The sequence below is a fragment of the Oncorhynchus masou genome, chromosome 26 (assembly GCF_036934945.1).
Source record: "Oncorhynchus masou masou isolate Uvic2021 chromosome 26, UVic_Omas_1.1, whole genome shotgun sequence".
In the NCBI taxonomy this organism is placed as follows: Eukaryota; Metazoa; Chordata; class Actinopteri; order Salmoniformes; family Salmonidae; genus Oncorhynchus; species Oncorhynchus masou.
Window position 1 is genome coordinate 21,959,702 of NC_088237.1, and position 22,694 is coordinate 21,982,395.

A 22,694-nucleotide genomic window follows, 5' to 3' on the forward strand; every position below is an offset into this window, starting at 1 on the left:
AATACTGCCATGTCTTCACCAGCAGTCTACAATGTCGTTTTGCAATGCTTTTCACAGTAATAACCGTTGCTCTTTGCAATGGCTGGATACCTACTGACATCTAGTGGTAAAGTCCTTGTTTGATTTAACACATGTTTTATTGTTGTTTTATATCCCTCTAGTGTGTGTTATATCACTCATTATTTCTGGTTGGTACACTACACACACCTGAGTTTCTGCCAGGATGCAGAGGGAAATGTGAGAGTTCTGGTTTTGGTTTCATTTCCTGGAATATGAAAATGTAACTCTGGGTGGAGTTTTAGTCTGTATCATGTCTTTATAACCAGTATAACCTGCCCCTTTAGCCACAACTCAGTTAACCTGCTTTATGGATTCTAGCCTTAACCAAGACAGAATAGCACACAGAGTGATAAATAATAATGGAAGCCAGCTTGTCTCTCCTGGAGGAACACCTCTCTTGTCCCGTGTGTTGTGACATATTCAGCAACCCCGTCGTCCTCAAATGCAGCCACAGCTTCTGTGAGGAGTGTCTCCGAAAATACTGGAAGGACTTGGAGATTTTCCTGTGTCCTGTATGCAGGAGAGAGTGTTCTCCTGAGGAACCGAGCCAAAGTTTGGCCTTAAAGAGTCTCTGTGAATCGTTCCAGAGAGGAAGTGAAAAGGAGAAAGGATCTCAGGATATCTGCCAGCTGCATGGAGAGAAACTCAAACTCTTCTGTTTTGATGACAAACAGCTCATCTGTGTTGTCTGTCACATATCAAAGAAACATAAAGGCCATGACTGCTATCCCATTGAGGAGGCTCTTCCAGATTTGAAGGTGAGACAGATTTCAACATGTTTGCCTTTATTTAACTGATAATTGTGTGATTTGATTTGTTAACTTTGCCCTTGTTTAAAGACAAATGGATCCCTCTGTGACTGAATAAAGACATGACAAGCTGAGTACAATGAACGCCTGACTCAGTTTTGTTTCATCTACATAAACGTTTAGCAAATTTCACTTCTTGTGTCATTCTAGAGTGCAATCAAGGCTCCTTTGCAGAACAAATTGGGGAAAATGACCACCGCCAAACTGGAAGAGGAAAACTGTGTGGAACACTTGATGGTAGTTCACAGTAATACATATTTTCTAGTAAAGATGCAGTGCATTCGGAAAGTATTCAGACCCCTTGACTTTTTACAAATGTTGTTACGTCACAGCCTTATTCTAAAATTAATTCAATCGTTTTTTCCCCTCATCAGTATTCAGACCCTTCACTCAGTACTTTGTTGAAGCACCTTTGGCAGCGATTACAGCCTCAAGTCTTATTGGGTATTACGCTACAAGCTTGGCATGCCTGTATTTGGGGAGTTTCTCCCATTCTTCTCTGCAGATTTCTCTCAAGCTCTGTCAGGTTGTATGGGGAGCATCGCTGCACAGGGAAACTAAAACAAAACATGGATTGCTGTCATACTTTGTCCATAGACTGCTTCAGGGTATAGAAACCAATATGTAAATCTGTAATTTGGGTGAACAATCCTTTTAAGTTTCCTTCTTGTCTATGGTAGGTCCAGGGCCAACTCGGAGAGGAGCAAATAAGGGGGGTGTTTAAGAAATTTTACCAGTTCCTAGAAGAAGAAGAGGCTGCCAGGATAGCTGCTCTGAAAAAGGAACAACAGCTGAAATATGAAGTGATGAGAGAAAGAATGGAGAAGTTGACCAAGAATATCTCAATGCTTTCTGAGACTATTGAAGTTATCAAAAAAGACATGGAGACTGATGATATCACATTCCTGCAGGTATGTGGGCCAGTATTATTTAATTTATGTCAATTGGTGGTGAATACAATTGTTTCACAACTGTCAATGGACACACCTGTAAGCTATGAGGCAAATAAGCATATTTACAATGATTGACAGGTTTATGGACTTTTATTTCACAGCCACCTCATACTGTAACAGTGTCATTTGTCCATGTTGTTTTTATAGAACTATGAGGCTATACTTGTCAGGTAAGTCCCATTTTATTTTATCTCCATACTTTTCCATTCCATTGAATGGAATCACTAAAGTTTAATTATTACCCTAGAGCCGAGTGCACACCTCCAGACACTGCTGCAAATGCTGAGATGGGGCCAGGAGCATTCATTGACATGGCCAAGCATGTTGGATGTCTGAAGTTCAAAGTCTGGAACAGTCTGATTAAGATTGTTGACTACAGTAAGTCCAGGGTATTTCACAATTCAATTCGCCAACATTTGTGAACAGAATATATCTTTCAATAGTTCTGTGAAATGGTTTATCTGTATCTCCTTAGATCCTGTAACCATGGATCCAAACACAGTGTCCACAAAGCTCATCCTCACTGATGACCTCACCACTGTGACGTGCTGTGAGGAAAAGCAGAGTCTTCCAGACAATCCTGAAAGGTTTCATGTAGGAGTGTTGGGGTCTGAGGGCTTCATTAAAGGCAAACATTTCTGGGACGTTGAGGTAGGAGACAGCGATAACTGGTCTCTGGGAGTAGCCAAAGAGTCCATTGTGCGGAAGAAGCTAGTAAAACTGGATCCTGAGAGTGGATTGTGGACCATCAGATATATTAATGGGAAATACAAAGCAGGTGTGAAATCACGCAAAGAGATCAAGGTAGATGAATGCCCCCAAGTGATCCGAGTATGTCTGGACTGTGACAAGGGGGAGGTCACATTCTCCGACCCCACTATGAGCAACACTCTGTACACCTTCAAACACACATTTACTGAAAAGCTGTTCCCATACTTTAGTATAGGCAGTCTTAAAAGCCCACTGCGCCTTTGTAAGAGACCACTCACTAAGGTAACTGAGACGTGAGCTGGGGCACGAGGCAAATCTGCTCATTGGCCGCTGCACTGCGGATTCCCTCTGCTCCAGCCTCTCCAACCTAATGTGTGTTTGTGTATGTGTGTGTGTATATCGGAGGTGTTGTGGGAAAAAGCAGAAGATATACTAAAAAGCAGAAAGGACAGGTTAAAAGTAAATGGGATTTACTGTAGGACTATTTTCAGACTAGAGTTGAAATGATGTAGCATATAATAGCAGCATATCTCATTGGACGCCCATGTCTGTATACTTGTAAACTGTTAAGCAATACTACAATATCTTCACCATCAGTAAGTAACAGTCTACAATGTAGTTTTACAATTAGTTTCACAGTAACAACTGTTTCTCTTTGCAATGTCTGGACGCTTACTGACATCTAGTGGTAAAGTATTGTTCTCACAACACAGGTACTAATTGGCACATCACGAGTTTGATAAATAACAAAAAGGTCACTTGTCTATACAGTGTATTTCCTAATAGAGATTGGAAAGGTGACTGCTGCATATTTACTTTACTATGTATTATATGATATGTGTAAAAGCTGCTATGACAAGATAAGACGTATTAATACACGGCTGTGTTAGATCACTCATCATTGTTGTTTGGAACACTAGACACATCTGGGTTCCTGCCAGGACACAGAGGGAAATATGGTAGTTCTGGATTAGTTTCCTGGAATATGAAAATGTAACTGTGGGTGGAGTTTTAGTCTGTATCATGTCTTTATAACCAGTATAACCTGCCCCTTTAGCCACAACCCAGTCAACCTGCCTGATGGATTCTAGCCTTAACCAAGACAGAATAGCACACAGAATGATTCATTAAATTGTCCTATATATATACACTGTTCAAAAAAATAAAGGGAACACTAAAATAACACATCCTAGATCTGCATGAATGAAATAGTCTTATTAAATACTTTTTTATTTACATAGTTGAATGTGCTGACAACAAAATCACACAAAAATGATAAATGGAAATCAAATTTATCAACCCATGGAAGTCTGGATTTGGAGTCACACTCAAAATTAAAGTGGAAAACCACACTACAGGCAGATCCAACTTTGATGTAATGTCCTTAAAACAAGTCAAAATGAGGCTCGGTAGTGTGTGTGGCCTCCACGTGCCTGTATGACCTCCCTACGCCAGGGCATGCTCCTGATGTGGTGGCAGATGGTTTCCTGAGGGATCTCCTCCCAGACCTGGAATAAAGCATCCGCCAACTCCTGAACAGTCTGTGGTGCAACGTGGCGTTGGTGGATGGAGCGAGACATGTTGTCCCAGATGTGCTCAATTGGATTCAGGTCTGGGGAATGGGCGGCCAGTCCATAGCATCAATGCCTTCCTCTTGCAGGAACTGCTGACACACTCCAGCCACATGAGGTCTAGCATTGTCTTGCATTAGGAGGAACCCAGGGCCAACCGCACCAACATATGGTCTCACAAGAGGTCTGAGGATCTCATCTCAGTACCTAATGGCAGTCAGACTACCTCTGGCAAGCACATGGAGGGCTGTGCGGCCCCCCAAAGAAATGCCACCCCACACCATGACTGACCCACCGCCAAACCGGTCATGCTGGAGGATGTTGCAGGCAGCAGAACGTTCTCCACGGCATCTCCAGACTGTCACGTCTGTCACATGTGCTCAGTGTGAACCTGCTTTCATCTGTGAAGAGCACAGGGTGCCAGTGGCGAATTTGCCAATCTTGGTGTTTAGTAAGAAACTCCACCAGTTCCCGGAACAGGAAGAGACAGCCAGGACAGCTGCCCTGAGAAAGGAAGAGCAACAGAAATGTCAAGTGATGCGAGAAAGAGCAGAGCCGTTGACCAAGCAGATTTCAACCCTAACAGAGAATATTCAAATGATCAAGGAAATGGAAGTTGACAATATCACATTCCTTCAGGTAAGGGTAAAGACTTTTTAAATAACAAAGATGTAAATTCCCAACATGAGCTCATGAACTCACTGCAAAAACGAATGTTCGTCCAAACAACACAAGTGTCACACTGCTAGTCTACAGTCAAATGTCATATAACGCCTTGAAATTCTCAACCAGGTCGTAAATTGCTGGTGAATGATTTCACAACTGTAAATTAGTTATTTCTCTGTGAGTTTTTTCTCAATTATCTCAGTGTCATCTGATATAACATAGTGAAATTATCCTTTTTTTACAATTACAAGGCCATACCTAATAGGCATGTCGTAAATTAAGTCCCCTTTCATCCCTACTAAATACATGTTACACTCCATTTACAACAGCACTGATGTGTTCTTATTCCCATAGAGCCGAATCCACAGCAACAGACACTGCAGATGCTGAGATTTACAACAGCACTGATGTGTCCGGAGCATTCATTGACATAGCCAAGCATGTGGGATCTCTGAAACCCAAGGTCTGGAAGAAGATGCTTCGGATCGTTTACTATAGAAAGTCCAAGTTTTTCACAAATGTTGTTTTATAATATCTTACTGTAGCAAATAAGGCCACAATACTTTGGAAATAAATGTATTTTTTCAATAGTTATTTGAAATGGTTTTATCTCCCATTACACCCACACACTTCAGTATTAAAGTACAATATAAAAGTAAAACAAACTTTCCCCTTAAAGCTTCAGTGACCATTGATCCAAACAGCGTCTGCAAGGTTCATACTGACTCATGACCTGACCACTGTGACATACAGTGACGAGAGGCAGAACGTTCCAGAAAATCCTGAGAGGCTTAAAATGGGAGTGTTGGGTTCTAAAGGTCACAGTAAAGGCAGACATTTTTGGGATGTAGAGGTAGGATAAAGTGATTACTGGACCCTGGGAGTAGGCAAAGAGTCCATTGTGTGCAACAAGTCACTCAAAATGTAGATTGTGGAGCATCAGATATATTAGTGGGACATATAGAGTATGTGTAAACCCAGACATCCAGATCAAGTTGGATGAGGCAGTATAGCCTAGTGGTTAGAGTGTTGGACTAGTAACCGAAAGGTTGCAAGCCCCGAGCTGACAAGGTACAAATCTGTCGATTCTGCCCCTGAACAGGCAGTTAACCCACTGTTCCTAGGCCGTCATTGAAAATAAGAATTTGTGCTTAACTGACTTGCCTAGTTAGTTAAGTTAAAAAAAATAAAAAATAAAAAGCCCACCAGTGATCAGAACACGTCTGGACTGTGACAAGGGGGAGCTGACATTCTGCGATCCCACTAAGAGCACTACTCTGTACACCTTCAATGATACATTCACTGAAAAAGTGTTCCCATACTTTTACAGTACCAATCAGTTTGTCCCACTGCACCTTTTGTCAGTTAGCCCCAACTTTGGGCAGAATATAAACATGAGTGAGACAGGTTGCTAAGTTTATAATATGTGGGGACAAATATCTACTAAGATGTTATTTAGTTGATGTATCAACTGTAGGGACCCCATTGTGTGAACTTTAGTTGAATCCAGCTCCATGTAAATAGCTGTAAGACTTGCCTCAACACAAAGCATACTATGGGTATAAGTAGTGTAATCTAATTGATGCCAATGGAATGTGGTATGGTAACAACTGTCTATCTCATAATGCTTGTACAAGTGTTTACAACAGTTGTTACAGTATGTCAAATATGTAAAGTACAGTCAGTTATCTAAATAAATATTAAACGTTTCTATTGCATTTCATGTTGTGCTTTTCTATTTAACTGAATGTACCTTCTTAATTATATAAGTGGGTTTAGCTCATTTAATTCATTAACACGTTATAAAATAAAGTTTCAATTTGCTACCATTGCAAATATTCACCACTAGATGGGGATCTCCAACTACCGGTATACAGTAGAGACCACTGTTGCTCAATGCCACACTGTAAAATGGGCCTATAGTCAGAGTGGGCCTACAACAAAAATGTAAATATCAATGTAGTAAATACATCCCACGGCTATGACATTAACATTCAAATAGTAGTTGATTTATATTATGTATTTGTAGTGCTCATGGCTTGACAACTCATTAGTGAAACATTACTTTTAATATGAATAAATAATTTGTTTACAAAGACAACAATGACAACAAACACAAACAATGGAGTAACAGTCTAGTACCACCAAATAATGAAACCAAAGTGAGCACAAAGTGGAACTGGTGGTAAAGTGTTAAAGAATGGTCTGCCTGGCTCCACCCCGATAAGGATGTGTCACACCATAACAGGAAGAAGGAAGTCAAAACAACTCTTGGTGTCGCAGATAAAACAAGGAGCTAGTTACGTGTTTTGGTTGCGTTCTCATGTAGACGTGCCTTGGATATCAGGCGAGTGTCAATGTAACTTGTTCTATTAAAGCTCTCTCAAACTAAACATCGACTTGTCCTAGGCAGTAAGTATGGCCATTTTGAAGTTCAGGCATTATGTTGTTGAGCCCAAATATTTAGCTGGGTAAAGTTAAAGTAAATACTGTACCTTACAGAGGTCATTAGCTAACTAGAAAAAACAAGGGCTCACTCTGTGTTTGTCTAATACCTACAGCTGTGTGCTTCCCTTTGCCCTACATTCCCTTCCAGAGGAAGATTCATTTTCGTGTGAAGAAGGCATGGCCGCTCGATTCTCTCTCCCAGAGGAGGACCTCTGTTGCCCTGTGTGCTGTGACATCTTCAGGGACCCTGTGGTCCTCAAGTGCAGCCACAGTTTCTGTGCAGCCTGCCTACAGCAGTACTGGTCTGGGAAGGGCTCGGCCCGAGACTGCCCTCTCTGTAGAAGGGAGTTTGTGGACGAGCCGGTGGCCAGCCTCACCCTGAAGAACCTGTGTGACTCATACATCCAGGAGAGTGGAGTGCTTGGGTCTACAGGAGAGCTGTGTGAACCGGGTGAGCTGTGCTCCCTGCACGGGGAGAGGCTGAAGCTGTTCTGTCTGCAGGACAAGGAGCCCATCTGTGTGGTCTGTCACACCTCCAGGAAGCATAAAAACCATGAGTGCTGCCCGGTGGGAGAGGCTATAGGCGACATGAAGGTACACTGTTGTTGTGATAGGCAACCCTATAAATATAAATTGAGTTCTCTAGCTAGAATTTTATGAGTTCAGAGGTGAACATGAAGGTAAAGGGGAAAATGCTGTGAGTTTGATCTAATCTGTTTTATGCCTTCTGCAACTGTTTGCCTTTGAAGAACTGAAATGTTTTGTTTACTCTATTCTTAGTCCAATTGTCTTTTTAATGTTCTTTGTAGGAGGAGATGAAGTCTGTGCTTACTTGTTTGCAAGAGAAGACAGAGGCTTTTGACAAAATGAAGCAAAACTATGAAAATACAGTGACACACATTCAGGTAGTGTTGGTGGTTGGCCATAGTATGAAATAAATCAAACTCTCTCATGTGTTAACACACAATCCTAACAAAGGTCTCATTTCAGGTCCAGGCCCGGTTTGTGGCAAAGAGGATTCATGAGGAGTTTGAGACACTCCACCATTTCCTCCAAGCTGAAGAGGCTGCTAGGCTTGCAGCTCTGAAAGAGGAGGAGGAGAGTAAGAGTGAGATGTTGAGGCAGAGTATGAGGGAGATGGACAGAACCCTGGCCTCCCTCTCTGACACAATCAGAGCCATGGAGGAGGAGATTGCTTTGGAGGATACTTTTTTTCTCCAGAAATGCAAGCAGACAATGAGAAGGTGAGTACATTACAACCCCTGGTGGTTTCACTGTCTACAGACAGTGATGAGTACTAACTCCTACTTGTTCTGGCTGTATAGTGCTCAGTGCAGCACACTGCAGGACCCAGATATGGTCTCTGGAGCACTCATCGATGTGGCTAAGTACCTGGGCTCACTTCAATACAAAGTGTGGGAGAAGATGCAAGGGATTGTTAAATACAGTGAGTACTAACTGCAGTGTGTTGAACATCACTCGAAGACTAGTCTATTTCATTACATGATAGACTGAAACCTTAACTTTTGTAGCACTTAAAGTGCTTCTTAATGTGTATTGACACAGTAATTACAGTGGTGAGAAACACTACATCATGGTAACTGGATATACTTTCTCCTCAGCGCCAGTGACTCTGGACCCCAACACGGCTGCCCCCTGGCTCCTGCTGTCTGAAGACCTCACCAGTGTGAGGGACAGCGACGACAAACAGAAGCTTCCAGACAACCCCGAGAGGTTTGACCCTGACACAGGTGTACTGGGCTCTGAGGGCTTCAGCTCAGGAAAGCATGTCTGGGACGTGGAGGTTGGAGAGAACAGCGCCTGGGTCCTCGGTGTAGCCAATGAGTCCATCCAGAGGAAAGACAAGGTCTCCTCCGTACTGAAGAATGGATACCTGTCCGTGTACTTTTACCACAAGATGTACTTTGCCGGGACTTCACCCCTGACACGACTCAATCTGAAGAAGAGCCCTCGGAGGGTCAGAGTGCAGCTAGACTGGGAGAAGGGGAGAGTGTGCTTCTCTGACCCAGCTGACAACACGCAGATCTACACTTTCAAACACACCTTTTCTGAGAGGGTCTTCCCCTATTTCTGGGTTGGCTGTAAGCAGTGTCCTCTGAGGATTGAGCCATTAGAGGTCTCGGTGAAAGCTGTAGATCACACCTGAGAATGTGTTGGCGCATGGAATTTTCTGTCTCTAGTGTCTTTCTTGATGTTGATTTTTATGTCATGAGAAACATCTACTGGATAAATAATATTTAAATATTTGCCACTCGTTGCCTTTAAATTAACACTTACATTTGATTTAATGGACACTTGTTGACATTTATTTTATTGTGTAGTATGGAATAAAAGTTTCGTTTTCTGTGTGGAATAAAAATGGAACATCAGACTTGCTGTGGTGATATTTTATTATAAAATACTAAGATAAACTAGTATTTCGACTATGCAGTCGTCATCAATTTCAAATAGTTGGGCTAGACCATTCCTGTAATAACACCGTCAAATGGTTTCCCCTGAAATCTATAAACGATCCTGTAAGAATATTGTTTGAAGACGACTTCCAGATCTTTTTTTAGGCTTAAATTTAAATGTCTTTTAAGTTACTCACCAATCAATACATTTTTTCGAGTAAAACAAAACGTGGACAGATTCATTAGGCCTGAAACACTACAAGTTAACAGGTAAAAAGTAAGTTCATGTTCTGTTTTTGCATTATGCGATGCTAGTAATTTAGCTAGTAAGAAACACGACGAAAAGCATCGGCAAAGTCTCAAGCATTTGTATTAATTAGTACCTTTTCATTAAATGTCTACAGGATATCTCTATAAGCGTTTTTAGGATTCTAGCAAATTGGATTTTGGTTATGTTAAGTGTTGCTTTTAAAAGTATTAGGCTTTTGTTTTGTCAGAGACTCGGGATATGATTGGGACATTTTAGTCCTTCATGTACCATGCTATGCCAACATAAACTGACCATTTACCCTCAAAAATATTGATGACTGACCTTTCATCAATCAAAGGGAAGAAGAGGGGACCTACAACCGTGATCACAGAGGCCTGTCCAAAGTCTCCCAAGGTCAGTTTCCTCACTCCCTCTCTACTGCTCAATGAGGTCCCTTCTGACACCAACACCAGTCTGCCAGTGTGGGACGCCATGCACTCTCAACAAGTGGACATTGTCTGGACTGTGACACCATACAGTATCAATGTCCGCTTCACTCCTCTCCCCTCCAAGTCAGGGCAGACTACTAGTGCCAGCAATACTCTTATCTGCTCTCCTGGCAAAAGCAGCAGCACCACCAGGATCATCCAGTTGTCGTCAGGCCCATCCTCAGCCCTAAGCCAGACCCAAATGATCATCCAACCTCTACCACAACAAATGACCCCAACCAAAATCCCCCCCCAATGTGCTCCTCACCTTTCCTCAAAGCACCCTCTTTCCTCAACCTGGAGCAATCACCATCTCACCTCACAAGCCCCAAAACATGACACCAGGCCCAGTCAAAACCACCTCTCTCATCCTCCCCCTGCCTGTCATCATCACCCAGCCACAGCCTGTCCACCAGCCTACCACCCCAGCCCAAACACAAGCCCAAGCCGCTAGCACTAATCAGCCCCCTGGTCCATCCAAGACGGCAGTCAGTCTGACCTTCCACACAAACACCTCCGGCGACATCCAGATCTGCGACCACTTTCTCACTTACTTCTGCAGGACGGGGAGCAACTGCAAGCAGCACCACACGCCATACCCCTTCCACTGGCAGCTGTGGGGCATCAACAGTCACCAGTGGGTAGACTTCACCCCCCGCGCCCAGGTTAATCTAAAGAGGGCCTACTGCAATGTCAACCGGAAGGAGATTGGAGTCAAGGAAAGGTGAGTAGTACAGGTAGTAGATGTTAATCATAAAACTGTCCATCAGTCCTCAAAATCTGTGATTTCCATACTTGTCATTCATAGCTCCATAAGTAGTGCTGAATTTTAATCACACAATAGTTTATCAATCAATGTATAAAATATTGCACATTTACATAGTTTATGAAGAAGAAAAATACAGGAACTGAGACTCACCCACACACACACACGGGAAGTGCCAGAGATTACATTTAGGATTTGATACTGTTTTTTTTTACGTAGCGCTACTTGCTACCACACCATAACTCTTAATGTTTTTTTGCTATGATTAGAGCTGGTTATTGGCAGGTACCTCACGATACGATACTTAGGTGCCAATATGATATGTATTGCGTTTCGATACTGTGATTTCAAGCATATTGCTCACAATGTCTGCTGTAGAGGGACAAGTTCCGACCAGTCGTGAAAATAAAAGTGCTAAAAAAAATGGTCTCCCTTTTTAAACGTGTTCTCGCACACCCCGAGAGCTTCTGGTCAGCGGGGTGGTGGCACCGGGATCCTCATCTCTCCCAAGTGGTCATTCTCTCTTTCTCCCCTTACCCATCTGTCTATCGCCTCCTTTGAATTCCATGCTGTCACAGTTACCAGCCCTTTCAAGCTTAACATCCTTATCATTTATCGCCCTCCAGGTTCCCTCGGAGAGTTCATCAATGAGCTTGATGCCTTGATAAGCTCCTTTCCTGAGGACGGCTCACCTCTCACAGTCCTGGGCGACTTTAACCTCCCCCACGTCTACCTTTGACTCATTCCTCTCTGCCTCCTTCTTTCCACTCCTCTCCTCTTTTGACCTCACCCTCTCACCTTCCCCCCTACTCACAAGGCAGGCAATACGCTCGATACCTCATCTTTACTAGATGCTGTTCTTCCACTAACCTCATTGCAACTCCCCTCCAAGTCTCCGACCACTACCTTGTATCCTTTTCCCTCTCGCTCTCATCCAACACTTCCCACACTGCCCCTACTCGGATGGTATCGCGCCGTCCCAACCTTCGCTCTCTCTCCCCGCTACTCTCTCCTCTTCCATCCTATCATCTCTTCCCTCTGCTCATACCTTCTCCAACCTATCTCCTGATTCTGCCTCCTCAACCCTCATGTCACGCAAACTGTCTCAACAGTCTTTTTCATCTCTTCATGGAATTGATGGTGGCCCAGGAGTGGGAAGGTGCGGAAAGGCCTGGAGCAACGAACCACCCTTGCTGTCTCTTCCCTTTCTGCATCCTTTGACTCTCTATGTCCCCTATCCTCCAGGCCGGTGGCGGAGATCTATACCAGCTTTGTCCTCCCCTCCTTCCTGTTTGGCCCCCGCTCCGTGGCTCGTCTCAGCCTCCAGTATTTACTCACTGCGAGCTCACAGAACAGTGCTCCGGGCAGCCAGTCCACCTGGCCGTGCTGCGGAAATGGAGGAAAACTGTCCCCGTCCACCTCCCTGCGGACCTGGCATCCTTTCACTCCCTCCTCTCTACATTTTCCTCCTCTGTCTCTGCTGCTAAAGCCACTTTCTTCCACTCTAAATTCCAAGCATCTGCCTCTAACCCTAGGAAGCTCTTTGCCACCTTCTCCTTCCTCCTGAATCCTCCTCCCCCCCCCCTCCTCCCTCTCTGCAGATGACTTCGTCAACCATTTTGAAAAGAAGGTCGACGACATCCGATCCTCGTTTGCTAAGTCAAACGACACCGCTGGTTCTGCTCACACTGCCCTACCCTGTGCTCTGACCTCTTTCTCCCCTCTCTCTCCAGATGAAATCTCGCTTCTTGTGACGGCCGGCCGCCCAACAACCGCCTGCCCTGCCCTTGACCCTATCCCCTCCTCTCTTCTCCAGACCATTTTCGGAGACCTTCTCCCTTACCTCACCTCGCTCATCAACTCATCCCTGACCGCTGGCTACGTCCCTTCCGTCTTCAAGAGAGCGAGAGTTGCACCCCTTCTGAAAAAACCTACACTCGATCCCTCCGATGTCAACAACTACAGACCAGTATCCCTTCTTTCTTTTCTCTCCAAAACTCTTGAACGTGCCGTCCTTGGCCAGCTCTCCCGCTATCTCTCTCAGAATGACCTTCTTGATCCAAATCAGTCAGGTTTCAAGACTAGTCATTCAACTGAGACTGCTCTTCTCTGTATCACGGAGGCGCTCCGCACTGCTAAAGCTAACTCTCTCTCCTCTGCTCTCATCCTTCTAGACCTATCGGCTGCCTTCGACACTGTGAACCATCAGATCCTCCTCTCCACCCTCTCCGAGTTGGGCATCTCCGGCGCGGCCCACGCTTGGATTGCGTCCTACCTGACAGGTCGCTCCTACCAGGTGGCGTGGCGAGAATCTGTCTCCTCGCCACGCGCTCTCACCACTGGTGTCCCCCAGGGCTCTGTTCTAGGCCCTCTCCTATTCTCGCTATACACCAAGTCACTTGGCTCTGTCATAACCTCACATGGTCTCTCCTATCATTGCTATGCAGACGACACACAATTAATCTTCTCCTTTCCCCTTCTGATGACCAGGTGGCGAATCGCATCTCTGCATGTCTGGCAGACATATCAGTGTGGATGACGGATCACCACCTCAAGCTGAACCTCGGCAAGACGGAGCTGCTCTTCCTCCCGGGGAAGGACTGCCCGTTCCATGATCTCGCCATCACGGTTGACAACTCCATTGTTTCCTCCTCCCAGAGCGCTAAGAACCTTGGCGTGATCCTGGACAACACCCTGTCGTTCTCAACTAACATCAAGGCGGTGGCCCGTTCCTGTAGGTTCATGCTCTACAACATCCGCAGAGTACGCCCCTGCCTCACACAGGAAGCGGCGCAGGTCCTAATCCAGGCACTTGTCATCTCCCGTCTGGATTACTGCAACTCGCTGTTGGCTGGGCTCCCTGCCTGTGCCATCAAACCCCTACAACTCATCCAGAACGCCGCAGCCCGTCTGGTGTTCAACCTTCCCAAGTTCTCTCACGTCACCCCGCTCCTCCGCTCTCTCCACTGGCTTCCAGTTGAAGCTCGCATCCGCTACAAGACCATGGTGCTTGCCTACGGAGCTGTGAGGGGAACGGCACCGCAGTACCTCCAGGCTCTGATCAGGCCCTACACCCAAACAAGGGCACTGCGTTCATCCACCTCTGGCCTGCTCGCCTCCCTACCACTGAGGAAGTACAGTTCCCGCTCAGCCCAGTCAAAACTGTTCGCTGCTCTGGCCCCCCAATGGTGGAACAAACTCCCTCACGACGCCAGGACAGCGGAGTCAATCACCACCTTCCGGAGACACCTGAAACCCCACCTCTTCAAGGAATACCTAGGATAGGATAAGTAATCCTTCTCACCCCCCTCCCCCTTAATGATTTAGATGCACTATTGTAAAGTGGCTGTTCCACTGGATGTCAGAAGGTGAATTCACCAATTTGTAAGTCGCTCTGGATAAGAGCGTCTGCTAAATGACTTAAATGTAATGTAAATGTTAAAAAGAAGATGGAGAACTATGAAGGAAAAATATTGAAATATTGGTGCAGATACAGTGCCTTCAGAAAGTATTCTTTGACTTATTACACATTTTGTTGTGTTACAGCCTGGATTCAATTGATATTTTTTCTCACCAATCTACACATAATACCCCATAATAACAAAAAGTGAAAACATGTTTTGAGACATTTTTGCACATGAAAAACAGAAATATCTCATTTACTTAAGTATTCACATAAGAGTCAATACATGTTAGAGTCATCTTTGGCAGCAAATTACAGCAGTGAGTCTTTCTGGATAAGTCTTTAAGAGCTTTGCACAACTGGATTGTATATTTTCTTATTCTTCAAGCTCTGTCAAGTCGGTTGTTGATCTTTGCAAGACAGCCATTTTCAAGTCTTGCCATAGATTTTCAAGACGATTTAAGTCAAAACTGTAACTATGTCACTCAGGAACATTCAATGTCATCTTGGTCAGCAACTCCAGTTTATATTTGGCCTTGTGTTTTAGGTTATTGTCCTGCTGAATGGTGAATTTGTCTCCCAGTGTCCCAGTGATTTTGCCTGTGCTTAGCTCTATTCCATTTCTTTTTTATCCCCAAAAACTCCCTAGACATTGCTGATGACAAGCATACCCATAACATGATGCAGCCACAACCATGCTTGAAAAATATGAAGAGTGATGGATTTGCCTGAAACATAACCCTTTGTATTCAGGACATAAAGTTCATTTCTTTGCCACATTCTTTGCAGTTTTACTTTAGTGCCTTATTGCAAACAGGATGCATGTTTTGGAATATTTTTATTCTGTACAGGCTTCCTTCTTTTCAGTCTGTCGTTTTGGTTAGTATTGTGGAGTAAATACAATGTTGTTGATCCATCCTCAGTTTATGATCACAGCCATTATACTCAAACTATTTTAAAGTCACCTTTGGCCTCATGGTTTCCTTCCTCTCCGGCAACTGAGTTAGGAAGGACGCTTGTATCCTTGTAGTGACTGGGTGTATTGATACACCATTCAAAGTTTAATTAATAACTTCACCATGCTTAAAGGGATATTCAATGTCTGCTTTTTTAATTTGGACGCATCTACCAATTGGTTCTCTTCTTTGTGAGGCATTGAATCGGTGTTTGAAATTCACTGCTCGACTGAGGGACCTTACAGATAATTGGATGTGTGGGGTACAGAGATGAGGTAGTCATTTAAAAAATAATGTAAAACACTATTATTGCACAGTGATTCCATGCAACTTATTATGAGACTTGTTAAGCAAATGTGTACTACTGAACTTATTTAGGCTTGCCATAACAAAGAGTTTGAATACTTATTGACTCAAGACATTTCAGCTTTTTATTGTTGTTTAATTTCTAAAACATAATTCCACTTTGATATTATGGGGTATTGTGTGTAGACCAGTGATACAAAATATCAATTTAATACATTTTGAATTCAAGCTGTAACACAACAAACTGTGAAAAAAGTCAAGGGGTGTGAATAAACTTCTGAAGGCACTGTATATCGTCAAAAAGTAATATCCCGATACGTAACTGTATCTAATTCCCCCCCCCCCGGATATGTTCACCCTGCACTTTGACAACATGACGTTGAAGGACGGGGAGAAATACGACCGGGTCAGAAGACTCCAGAACACCACAGACCCAACCAAGAACCCTCACCTCTACACCAGGTGGTGCTTCTTCTGGTGGAATAACCTCAGCTGGACAAAGTACAAAGACGTGAGTGCTTCAAACCCCTCTCCTACCCTCAGATCTTTAATGAACTTTCGCTATGGCGGACTGCGTTTTGTTCATGACAAAAGAAAATTCCCTCACACATGGTTACCTCTGTTTCATGTTCATGTAGGCTTTGACTTACTGGATTGTCTTGTTAAGGATGTGTCCAAGATCCTTCTGGACAAGAGGGATGCTGGGGAGCTGGAGTGTCGTTTGCACATCTTAGCGGTGGAATACAAGGTGGACTTCATCAGTATGATCCAGACCAACGTCACCACAGGGTTTCAGCGGGCCATCCGACTCAGACCTTTCTACCGCTCCCTTAAGTCTCTGAGAGCACATTTGAGGTACGTATCCATGTTTTGTTTTAACCTTGAGCTGGTTGATTGGTTCAGTTACCTTACTTTCTCTGCTCTTTTGAACTGTGTTCAATTATCTTAAATCTAATTTACATGCACCTGTTTGTTATACACTACATGGCTACAAAAGTATGTGGACACATGCTCATCGAATCTCTCATTCCAAAATCATAGGTATTAAAATGGAGTTGATTCCCCCCTTTGCTGCTATAACAGCCTCCACTCTTCTGGGAAAGCTTTCCACTAGATGTTGGAACATTGCTGCTGGGACTTGCTTCCATTCAGCCACAAAAGCTTTAGTGAGGTCAGGCTCAGATGTTGGGCGATTAGGCCTGACTCGCAGTCAGCATTCCAATTCATACCAAAGGTGTTCGATTGGGTTGAGGTCAGGGCACTGTGCAGGCCAGTCAAGTTCTTCCACACCGATCTTGACAAACCCTTTCTGTATGGACCTCGCTTTGTGCACGGAGGCATTGTTATGCTGAAACAGGAAAGGGCATTCCCCAAACTGTTGCCGCAAAGTTGGAAGCACAGAATCGTCCAGAATGTCATTGTATGCTGTAGCGTTAAGATTTCCCTTCACTGGAACTAAGGTGCTAGCCCAAACCATGAAAAACAGCCCCAGACCATTATTCCTCCTCTACCAAACTAGTTGGCACTATGCATTTGGGCAGATAGCGCTCTCTTGGCATTGAACAAACCCAGATTCGTTCGTCCATCAGACTGTCAGATAGTGAAGCGTGATTCATCACTCCAGAAAACACGTTTTTACACTGCTCCAGAGTCCAATGGCGGCGAGCTTTACACCACTCTAATCAACACTTGGCATTGCGCATGGTGATCTTAGGCTTGTGTGTGGCTGCTCCGCCATGGAAAGCCATTTTGTGAAGCTCCAGACAAACAGTTATTGTGCTGACGTTGCTTCCAGAGGCAGTTTGGAACTTGGTAGTAAGTGTTGCAACCGAGGACAGATGATTTTTACGAGCTTCAGCACCGGGTGGTCCCGTTCTGTGATCTTGTGTGGCCTACCACTTCGCTGAGCTGTTGTTGCTCTAGAATTTTCCACCTCACAATAACAGCAGTTACAGTTGACCTGGGCAGCTCGAGCAGGGCAGAAATTTGACAAACTGACTTGTTGGAAAGGTGGCATCTTATGACAGTGCAACGTTGAATGTCACTGAGCTCTACAGTACGGGCCATTCTACTGCTTATGTTTGTCAATGGAGATTGCAAAATGTTATGCACCTGTCAGCAACGGGTGTCGCTGAAATAGCCGAGTCCAAAGGGGTGTCCACATACTTTTGGTCATGTAGTATAACTCATAATTGGGGCCTGGAGAAATTCACCACTCTTTGTAAAACCAGTAGTTCTGCCCTACAGCACCAAAAGGTTGATAGTGCCATCTCAAGCCACCTGTTGGCATTTAGCCCCTGAAGGGGACGCATCTATGTGGGAGGGGCTAGAAAGATACTCCTGACCTGTAAAATGACTAACCACAACTAACCATGTGTTCATTATGTTGAAATGTGTTTGGAAGAGGCTGTAGTGTCATCAGTAAAATTATTGATTGAACTGCAGGTTAATGTCATAGGTCAGGTGGTAGAGCATTTCTCCGGGTCCTACTCATAATGCTGGAATCACACTATATTAGTTGTAGTTCATCAATAATATGAACTACATTCACGAAAACAATAATCTACTTGATTTGTATAGGACAGGTATCCTGCTGGATGGTCTGGCTGGCACATCCACCGAGCCTTCCCCGGCCAACTTCAGTGTAGACCCTCTGGGGGAGTTCAGCACCTGGTACACCCCAGTGTGGACACCTAGCTCCGCGCCAGACCAGGACTACAGCATGGTGGATGTGCCGGCCAACACCCAGGCCTTCCAGAAGGTCCACAGCCTGTTCCACAAGACCCTGTCAGAGACCCGGGTGGAGATAGTCAGCCTCCACCAGATCCAGAATGTTCTCCACTGGGACAAGTTCCAAAGGTGTGGATGGGGACTCCCTCTGGCCCTCTTTGATATGTTTTCTATTCTTACGAGAATAGCCATTCATTTTCCTCATGCACTGTGTATATGACCGTCATGTGAGAATGGGATATAGGATAGGGAAAAGGTAGATAACACGGTGCAACATTACATCACACAACAGATCGATATAATTTTATTGATAAGGGTTATCCAAAGGAGATGAAGGCTTTTTATTTTCCTGCTCCATTTGACAATGAATAAATGTGATACTGATAAAAAAAAACGATTGAATTTAAGATGAATTCATACATTAGGTGGCATTGTTTGTGTTGTAGGTACAAGGAGCACATGCGGAAGCGCGGCGACATCAAGGAAGACGGGGCTCTGGAGAGGCACATGTTCCACGGGACCATTGGGGACTTCATTGAGGACATCTGCCACAACAACTTTGACCCGCGCGTATCGGGAGTCAACGGGTTCGTGTACGGCTACGGCTCCTACTTCGCCCGCGACGCCTCCTACTCCAACACATTCGCTGCGGTGTCACCTGACGCTGGGGTCCGTCACATGTTCCTGGCCAAGGTGCTGGTGGGAAAGGTGAGCGTGGGCAAGTGCAAATACCGCCGGCCGCCACCCGTCAGATCCACGAAGGAGGACTACAACCTCTGTGTGGACCAGCTGGTCAACCCCACCATCTTTGTAGTTTTTGAACGGTGCCAGTGCTACCCCTACTATCTGATCAAATACAAAGAACTGCTCGTGGTGGACGTTAATGAGTAGGTTTGCCCTGGGGGAGCTTGTGTTGCTGCCGGTGACGGTAACTGTTGTTGTTCACTGGATGTTCATTCCACACCAGACCGTAATGCAGCACCTTGCATTAAGGTGAAAGACAGCATTAAGAATAGATCAGTCAAAACTGCATCAAACAAAATGTTTGTGTATCCAGTCCAAAGGATAATGTTCAAAGCCTTCCAAAGACTTGGAATGTCTTTAGAATAGATATGTGTTTTATGAAGTTTTACAATTACCGTTTTTTACAGTAAGTTTCTACAACGTCCCATTTTAAAATGGAATTCTAAATGTAACAAACAAGTTTGATATATTTTCGAAATGTTTTAATAATGGAAACAATTGTAATTTGATAATGTAGAAAGAAGAAATTATAAGTTCTAGATGTTGCTTTCAAAAAGGTTCTTAAACTGTAAAGTCGTTATGTTATTGACAATAAATGGGTTTACTGAATACATCAGGGGCAGTCGGTTCAGTTTATGATTACGGAGGACGATTTTTTTATGAGCATGTTCTTATTTCTATTACAGAATATTGGATGACTGTCATTCATATTCCATTCACCCAGTTTAATGTAACATCGATAGGTTTAGGCTATACTAACTGATAGCTGATACTAACGTTTTCCCTGTACCCATCATGAGGTTGCTACAACCTAGCCTACAAATTAAAGCAAAAATAAATTGCTAAAAGGCAACAAATTAGAAGTTTTGGAATGGCCTAGTCAAAGTCCAGACCTAATCACAACTGAGATGTTGAGGCAGGACATGAAACGAGCAGTACATGCTTGAAACCCCACAAATGTCACTGAGTTACAGCAGTTCTGCATGTAAGAGTCAACCAAAATTCCTCCAGTGACGTGAGAGACTGATCAACAACTACAGGAAGCGTTTGGTTGGAGTCATGGCAGCTAACTGGCACAACCAGTAATTGAGTTTAAGGGGGCACTTACTTTTTCCCACAGGGGCATTTGATGTTGCATAACTTTGTTTATGAAATAAATTAGACAAGTATGTAATTGTGTTATTTGTTCACTCAGGTTCCCTTTATCTAATATTAGGTTTTGGTTGAAGATCTGATAACATTTAGTATCAAAAATATGCAAAAGTAGAGAAAATCAGAAAGGGGGCAAATAATTTTTCACAGCACTGTAGGTGATAATAAATGTATTTTACTGAATACATTAATTACTTAAGCGTACAGGGGGAGTCTTGTGCACTTAACAATATCTTAATTTATTCTATTTACAGTCATATTTCTGAAATTCAATCCCCCCAAAAATTGTCAGAAAGGTATGAACGGAATGCAATTCCCCATAAGTATCTTGTAGTAAAACTGTATATTTCTCTTTTATATATTTTGTACAAACAAACCCTTTCCCTCTTTCTAACAGTACATCTTGTGAATTAACTTTGTTTTCCCGACACTGTCACACATAATCAGTGTTAGTCTTGTTTGGACAGGAATCAAAATGACCCAGTCATTGGATTTAAACGTTGGGTTAAAAAAAGACGCAATTCCTTTTTGCAAATCCAATCAGTGTTCCACGTTGATTCAAAGTCATCACCTCAAATGTTGGGGTTGAAATGACGTGGAAACAACATGGATTCAACCAGATTTCGCCCAGTGGGTTCTCAATGACTTCATGGTACAGTACAAGTGTAGTCTGCTGAACAGTTACAGTACATATAAAATGTATTGTTATTATTCAATCCGGTATCATTTTAAATGGGTAGATACATTTGGCATAGAATGTAGACTGAGTACAGGGCGACCGTTGTCACTTGGAATCCAAACGGAATATTCCTCTATTGTTTGGATTCCAGGCTAACTCTTTTGTATTCCACACATTGAAATGACATTTAGGCTGACATTTTATGATATTTGAAAATGAGCAGTATGTCCAAACATTAAGACATATCTTACATAAAACTATAATAAAATCCCATTAATCGTGCTTGCTGGGCAACACTATTGACTTTCCCGTGAGGTTAACTTGACATGGGGCTAAGACATCACAAAATGACATGTACAAAGGAATTGCAGTAAGAAATGTTCCCTTCCAAACTCCTCAGAATGCTACTGAGATTCGTTAGTAAAAGTGTGTTTTTAAAACAAGGAAACAGATGAGGACACATTGGATGGATATACAGGCAAATAAATGTGATTATGAGAAATGTATCTTCAAGAGGAAGAAAATTAAAAAAGGGTTGAAATAGTTTAACGGTAGAGTTATTGAACATCTTGGTGCTGCAAAAAAAGAATCGCACAACAGTGATTGTGGAAGGCAACAGAATGTAAAATGGAGTAAACTGACACTTGGAATCAATATTAAAGGCAACTTTAAAAGCATCTGCTAAAAACTCAAGTTCATCAGACATGTGTTGAGGCCTATAAAACATTCAAATCTGATATAAAATCAAAGACACCATCTCCTGTGACCTGGTCTAGTCTGTGTTAGAAGTCTTGTCCCTAACAGGGAGTGTTTGGTCTATGATGCTTGGTGTCCTTTTTCCCTTTCAATCAATTTCAATACACATAAAATCACCAATATACAACAGCTAAAGCAACAAAAAGCAATACAAACACATTGAAACAGAACTACAGATAAATACAAATAAAAACAAAGGCGCCTTGATGATTTGACAAGTTTCCCTTTGTGAATGGTAATTTCATTTTTCTGCCAATAAGGAAAATCCTATATCCTCCGCCCAAATCGACTTGCTTTTGTCCTCTCTCACACACCCACTCTCTTCATCCGCTCTCCAAGTCAGCATGATTCGGGTGCCATGATTGGATGTACCACGTAGGGGTGAGAGGTCATAGTTCATGATTATTTCCATAGTGGCAGACTGCTGGCAAACTGACTGCTGACTGTACAAGGAAGGTGCTGAATCCTGTGACGGGGAGGGGCGGTGTTGTGGAGTTGGCGTTGTCCTGGGGGGGGGTTGAAAAGGCCATGGAGGGAATGGCGAGTTAGGAGTCGTGATGGGGTTGGTCACTCGCAGGCCAGTTTGCTGTCAAAACTGGACAGGCCAATGGCGAAGGCTTGCAGGGCACACATGGGGTAGTTGTAGTCTAAGGTGAATACGTCCTCGGCCACTCTGCCAAACTGCATTACGATGTAGTCCGCTGAGGGAAGAGAGAAGAGACGACTCAATAATGTGAAATCATTATTCCATTCTACCCAAGGAGAGGGAGTGAGAAATAGAGAGTGAAAAATAGCGAGAGAAAGAGAGGAGAGAAAGAGCCGAGGGAAGCAC

The 22,694-nt window shown here is 43.7% G+C and overlaps 4 protein-coding genes across 9 annotated transcripts in view; 3 read left to right on the forward strand and 1 right to left on the reverse strand.

Annotated features, from left to right (window-relative positions):
• The first annotated feature begins 275 nt into the window (after positions 1 to 275).
• LOC135515021 (zinc-binding protein A33-like) lies at positions 276 to 5,360 on the forward strand. Of its 2 annotated transcripts, XR_010451756.1 has the most exons (7): positions 276 to 818; positions 1,020 to 1,106; positions 1,550 to 1,780; positions 1,970 to 1,992; positions 2,070 to 2,200; positions 2,298 to 4,743; positions 5,125 to 5,360. XR_010451756.1 is itself a non-coding variant. In XM_064938814.1 (6 exons), the coding sequence occupies exons 1-6, from the start codon at positions 420 to 422 to the stop codon at positions 2,828 to 2,830; spliced, it is 1,404 nt and encodes a 467-aa protein (XP_064794886.1). In that variant the 5' UTR covers positions 276 to 419; the 3' UTR covers positions 2,831 to 5,360. The 2 variants fall into 2 exon arrangements, 1 of the variants encoding a protein (XP_064794886.1); XM_064938814.1 differs by having other exon boundaries at positions 2,298 to 5,360.
• Positions 5,361 to 7,017: 1,657 nt separating this feature from the next.
• Positions 7,018 to 9,610, forward strand: LOC135515022 (zinc-binding protein A33-like). Of its 2 annotated transcripts, none has more exons than XM_064938816.1 (6): positions 7,018 to 7,182; positions 7,332 to 7,812; positions 8,028 to 8,123; positions 8,209 to 8,462; positions 8,544 to 8,665; positions 8,841 to 9,610. In XM_064938816.1, the coding sequence occupies exons 2-6, from the start codon at positions 7,396 to 7,398 to the stop codon at positions 9,383 to 9,385; spliced, it is 1,434 nt and encodes a 477-aa protein (XP_064794888.1). In that variant the 5' UTR covers positions 7,018 to 7,182; positions 7,332 to 7,395; the 3' UTR covers positions 9,386 to 9,610. The 2 variants fall into 2 exon arrangements, with proteins under 2 accessions (XP_064794888.1, XP_064794887.1); XM_064938815.1 differs by having other exon boundaries at positions 7,367 to 7,812.
• Positions 9,611 to 16,150: 6,540 nt separating this feature from the next.
• LOC135515121 (protein mono-ADP-ribosyltransferase TIPARP-like) lies at positions 16,151 to 19,957 on the forward strand. The gene is made up of 4 exons (XM_064938941.1): positions 16,151 to 16,316; positions 16,440 to 16,656; positions 18,382 to 18,660; positions 18,978 to 19,957. Exons 1-4 carry the CDS (start codon positions 16,151 to 16,153, stop codon positions 19,420 to 19,422), a joined length of 1,107 nt encoding a protein of 368 aa, XP_064795013.1. The 3' UTR covers positions 19,423 to 19,957.
• Positions 19,958 to 20,021: 64 nt separating this feature from the next.
• LOC135515023 (tubby-related protein 3-like) overlaps positions 20,022 to 22,694 on the reverse strand; it is a 41,288-nt gene continuing 38,615 nt past the window's right edge. For all 4 annotated transcript variants that reach the window (XM_064938818.1, XM_064938820.1, XM_064938817.1 and 1 more), the window contains one exon: positions 20,022 to 22,563. In XM_064938818.1, the coding sequence (XP_064794890.1) occupies positions 22,430 to 22,563 (134 nt within the window). In that variant the 3' untranslated portion in view covers positions 20,022 to 22,429. The remainder of the gene's footprint in view (positions 22,564 to 22,694) is intronic.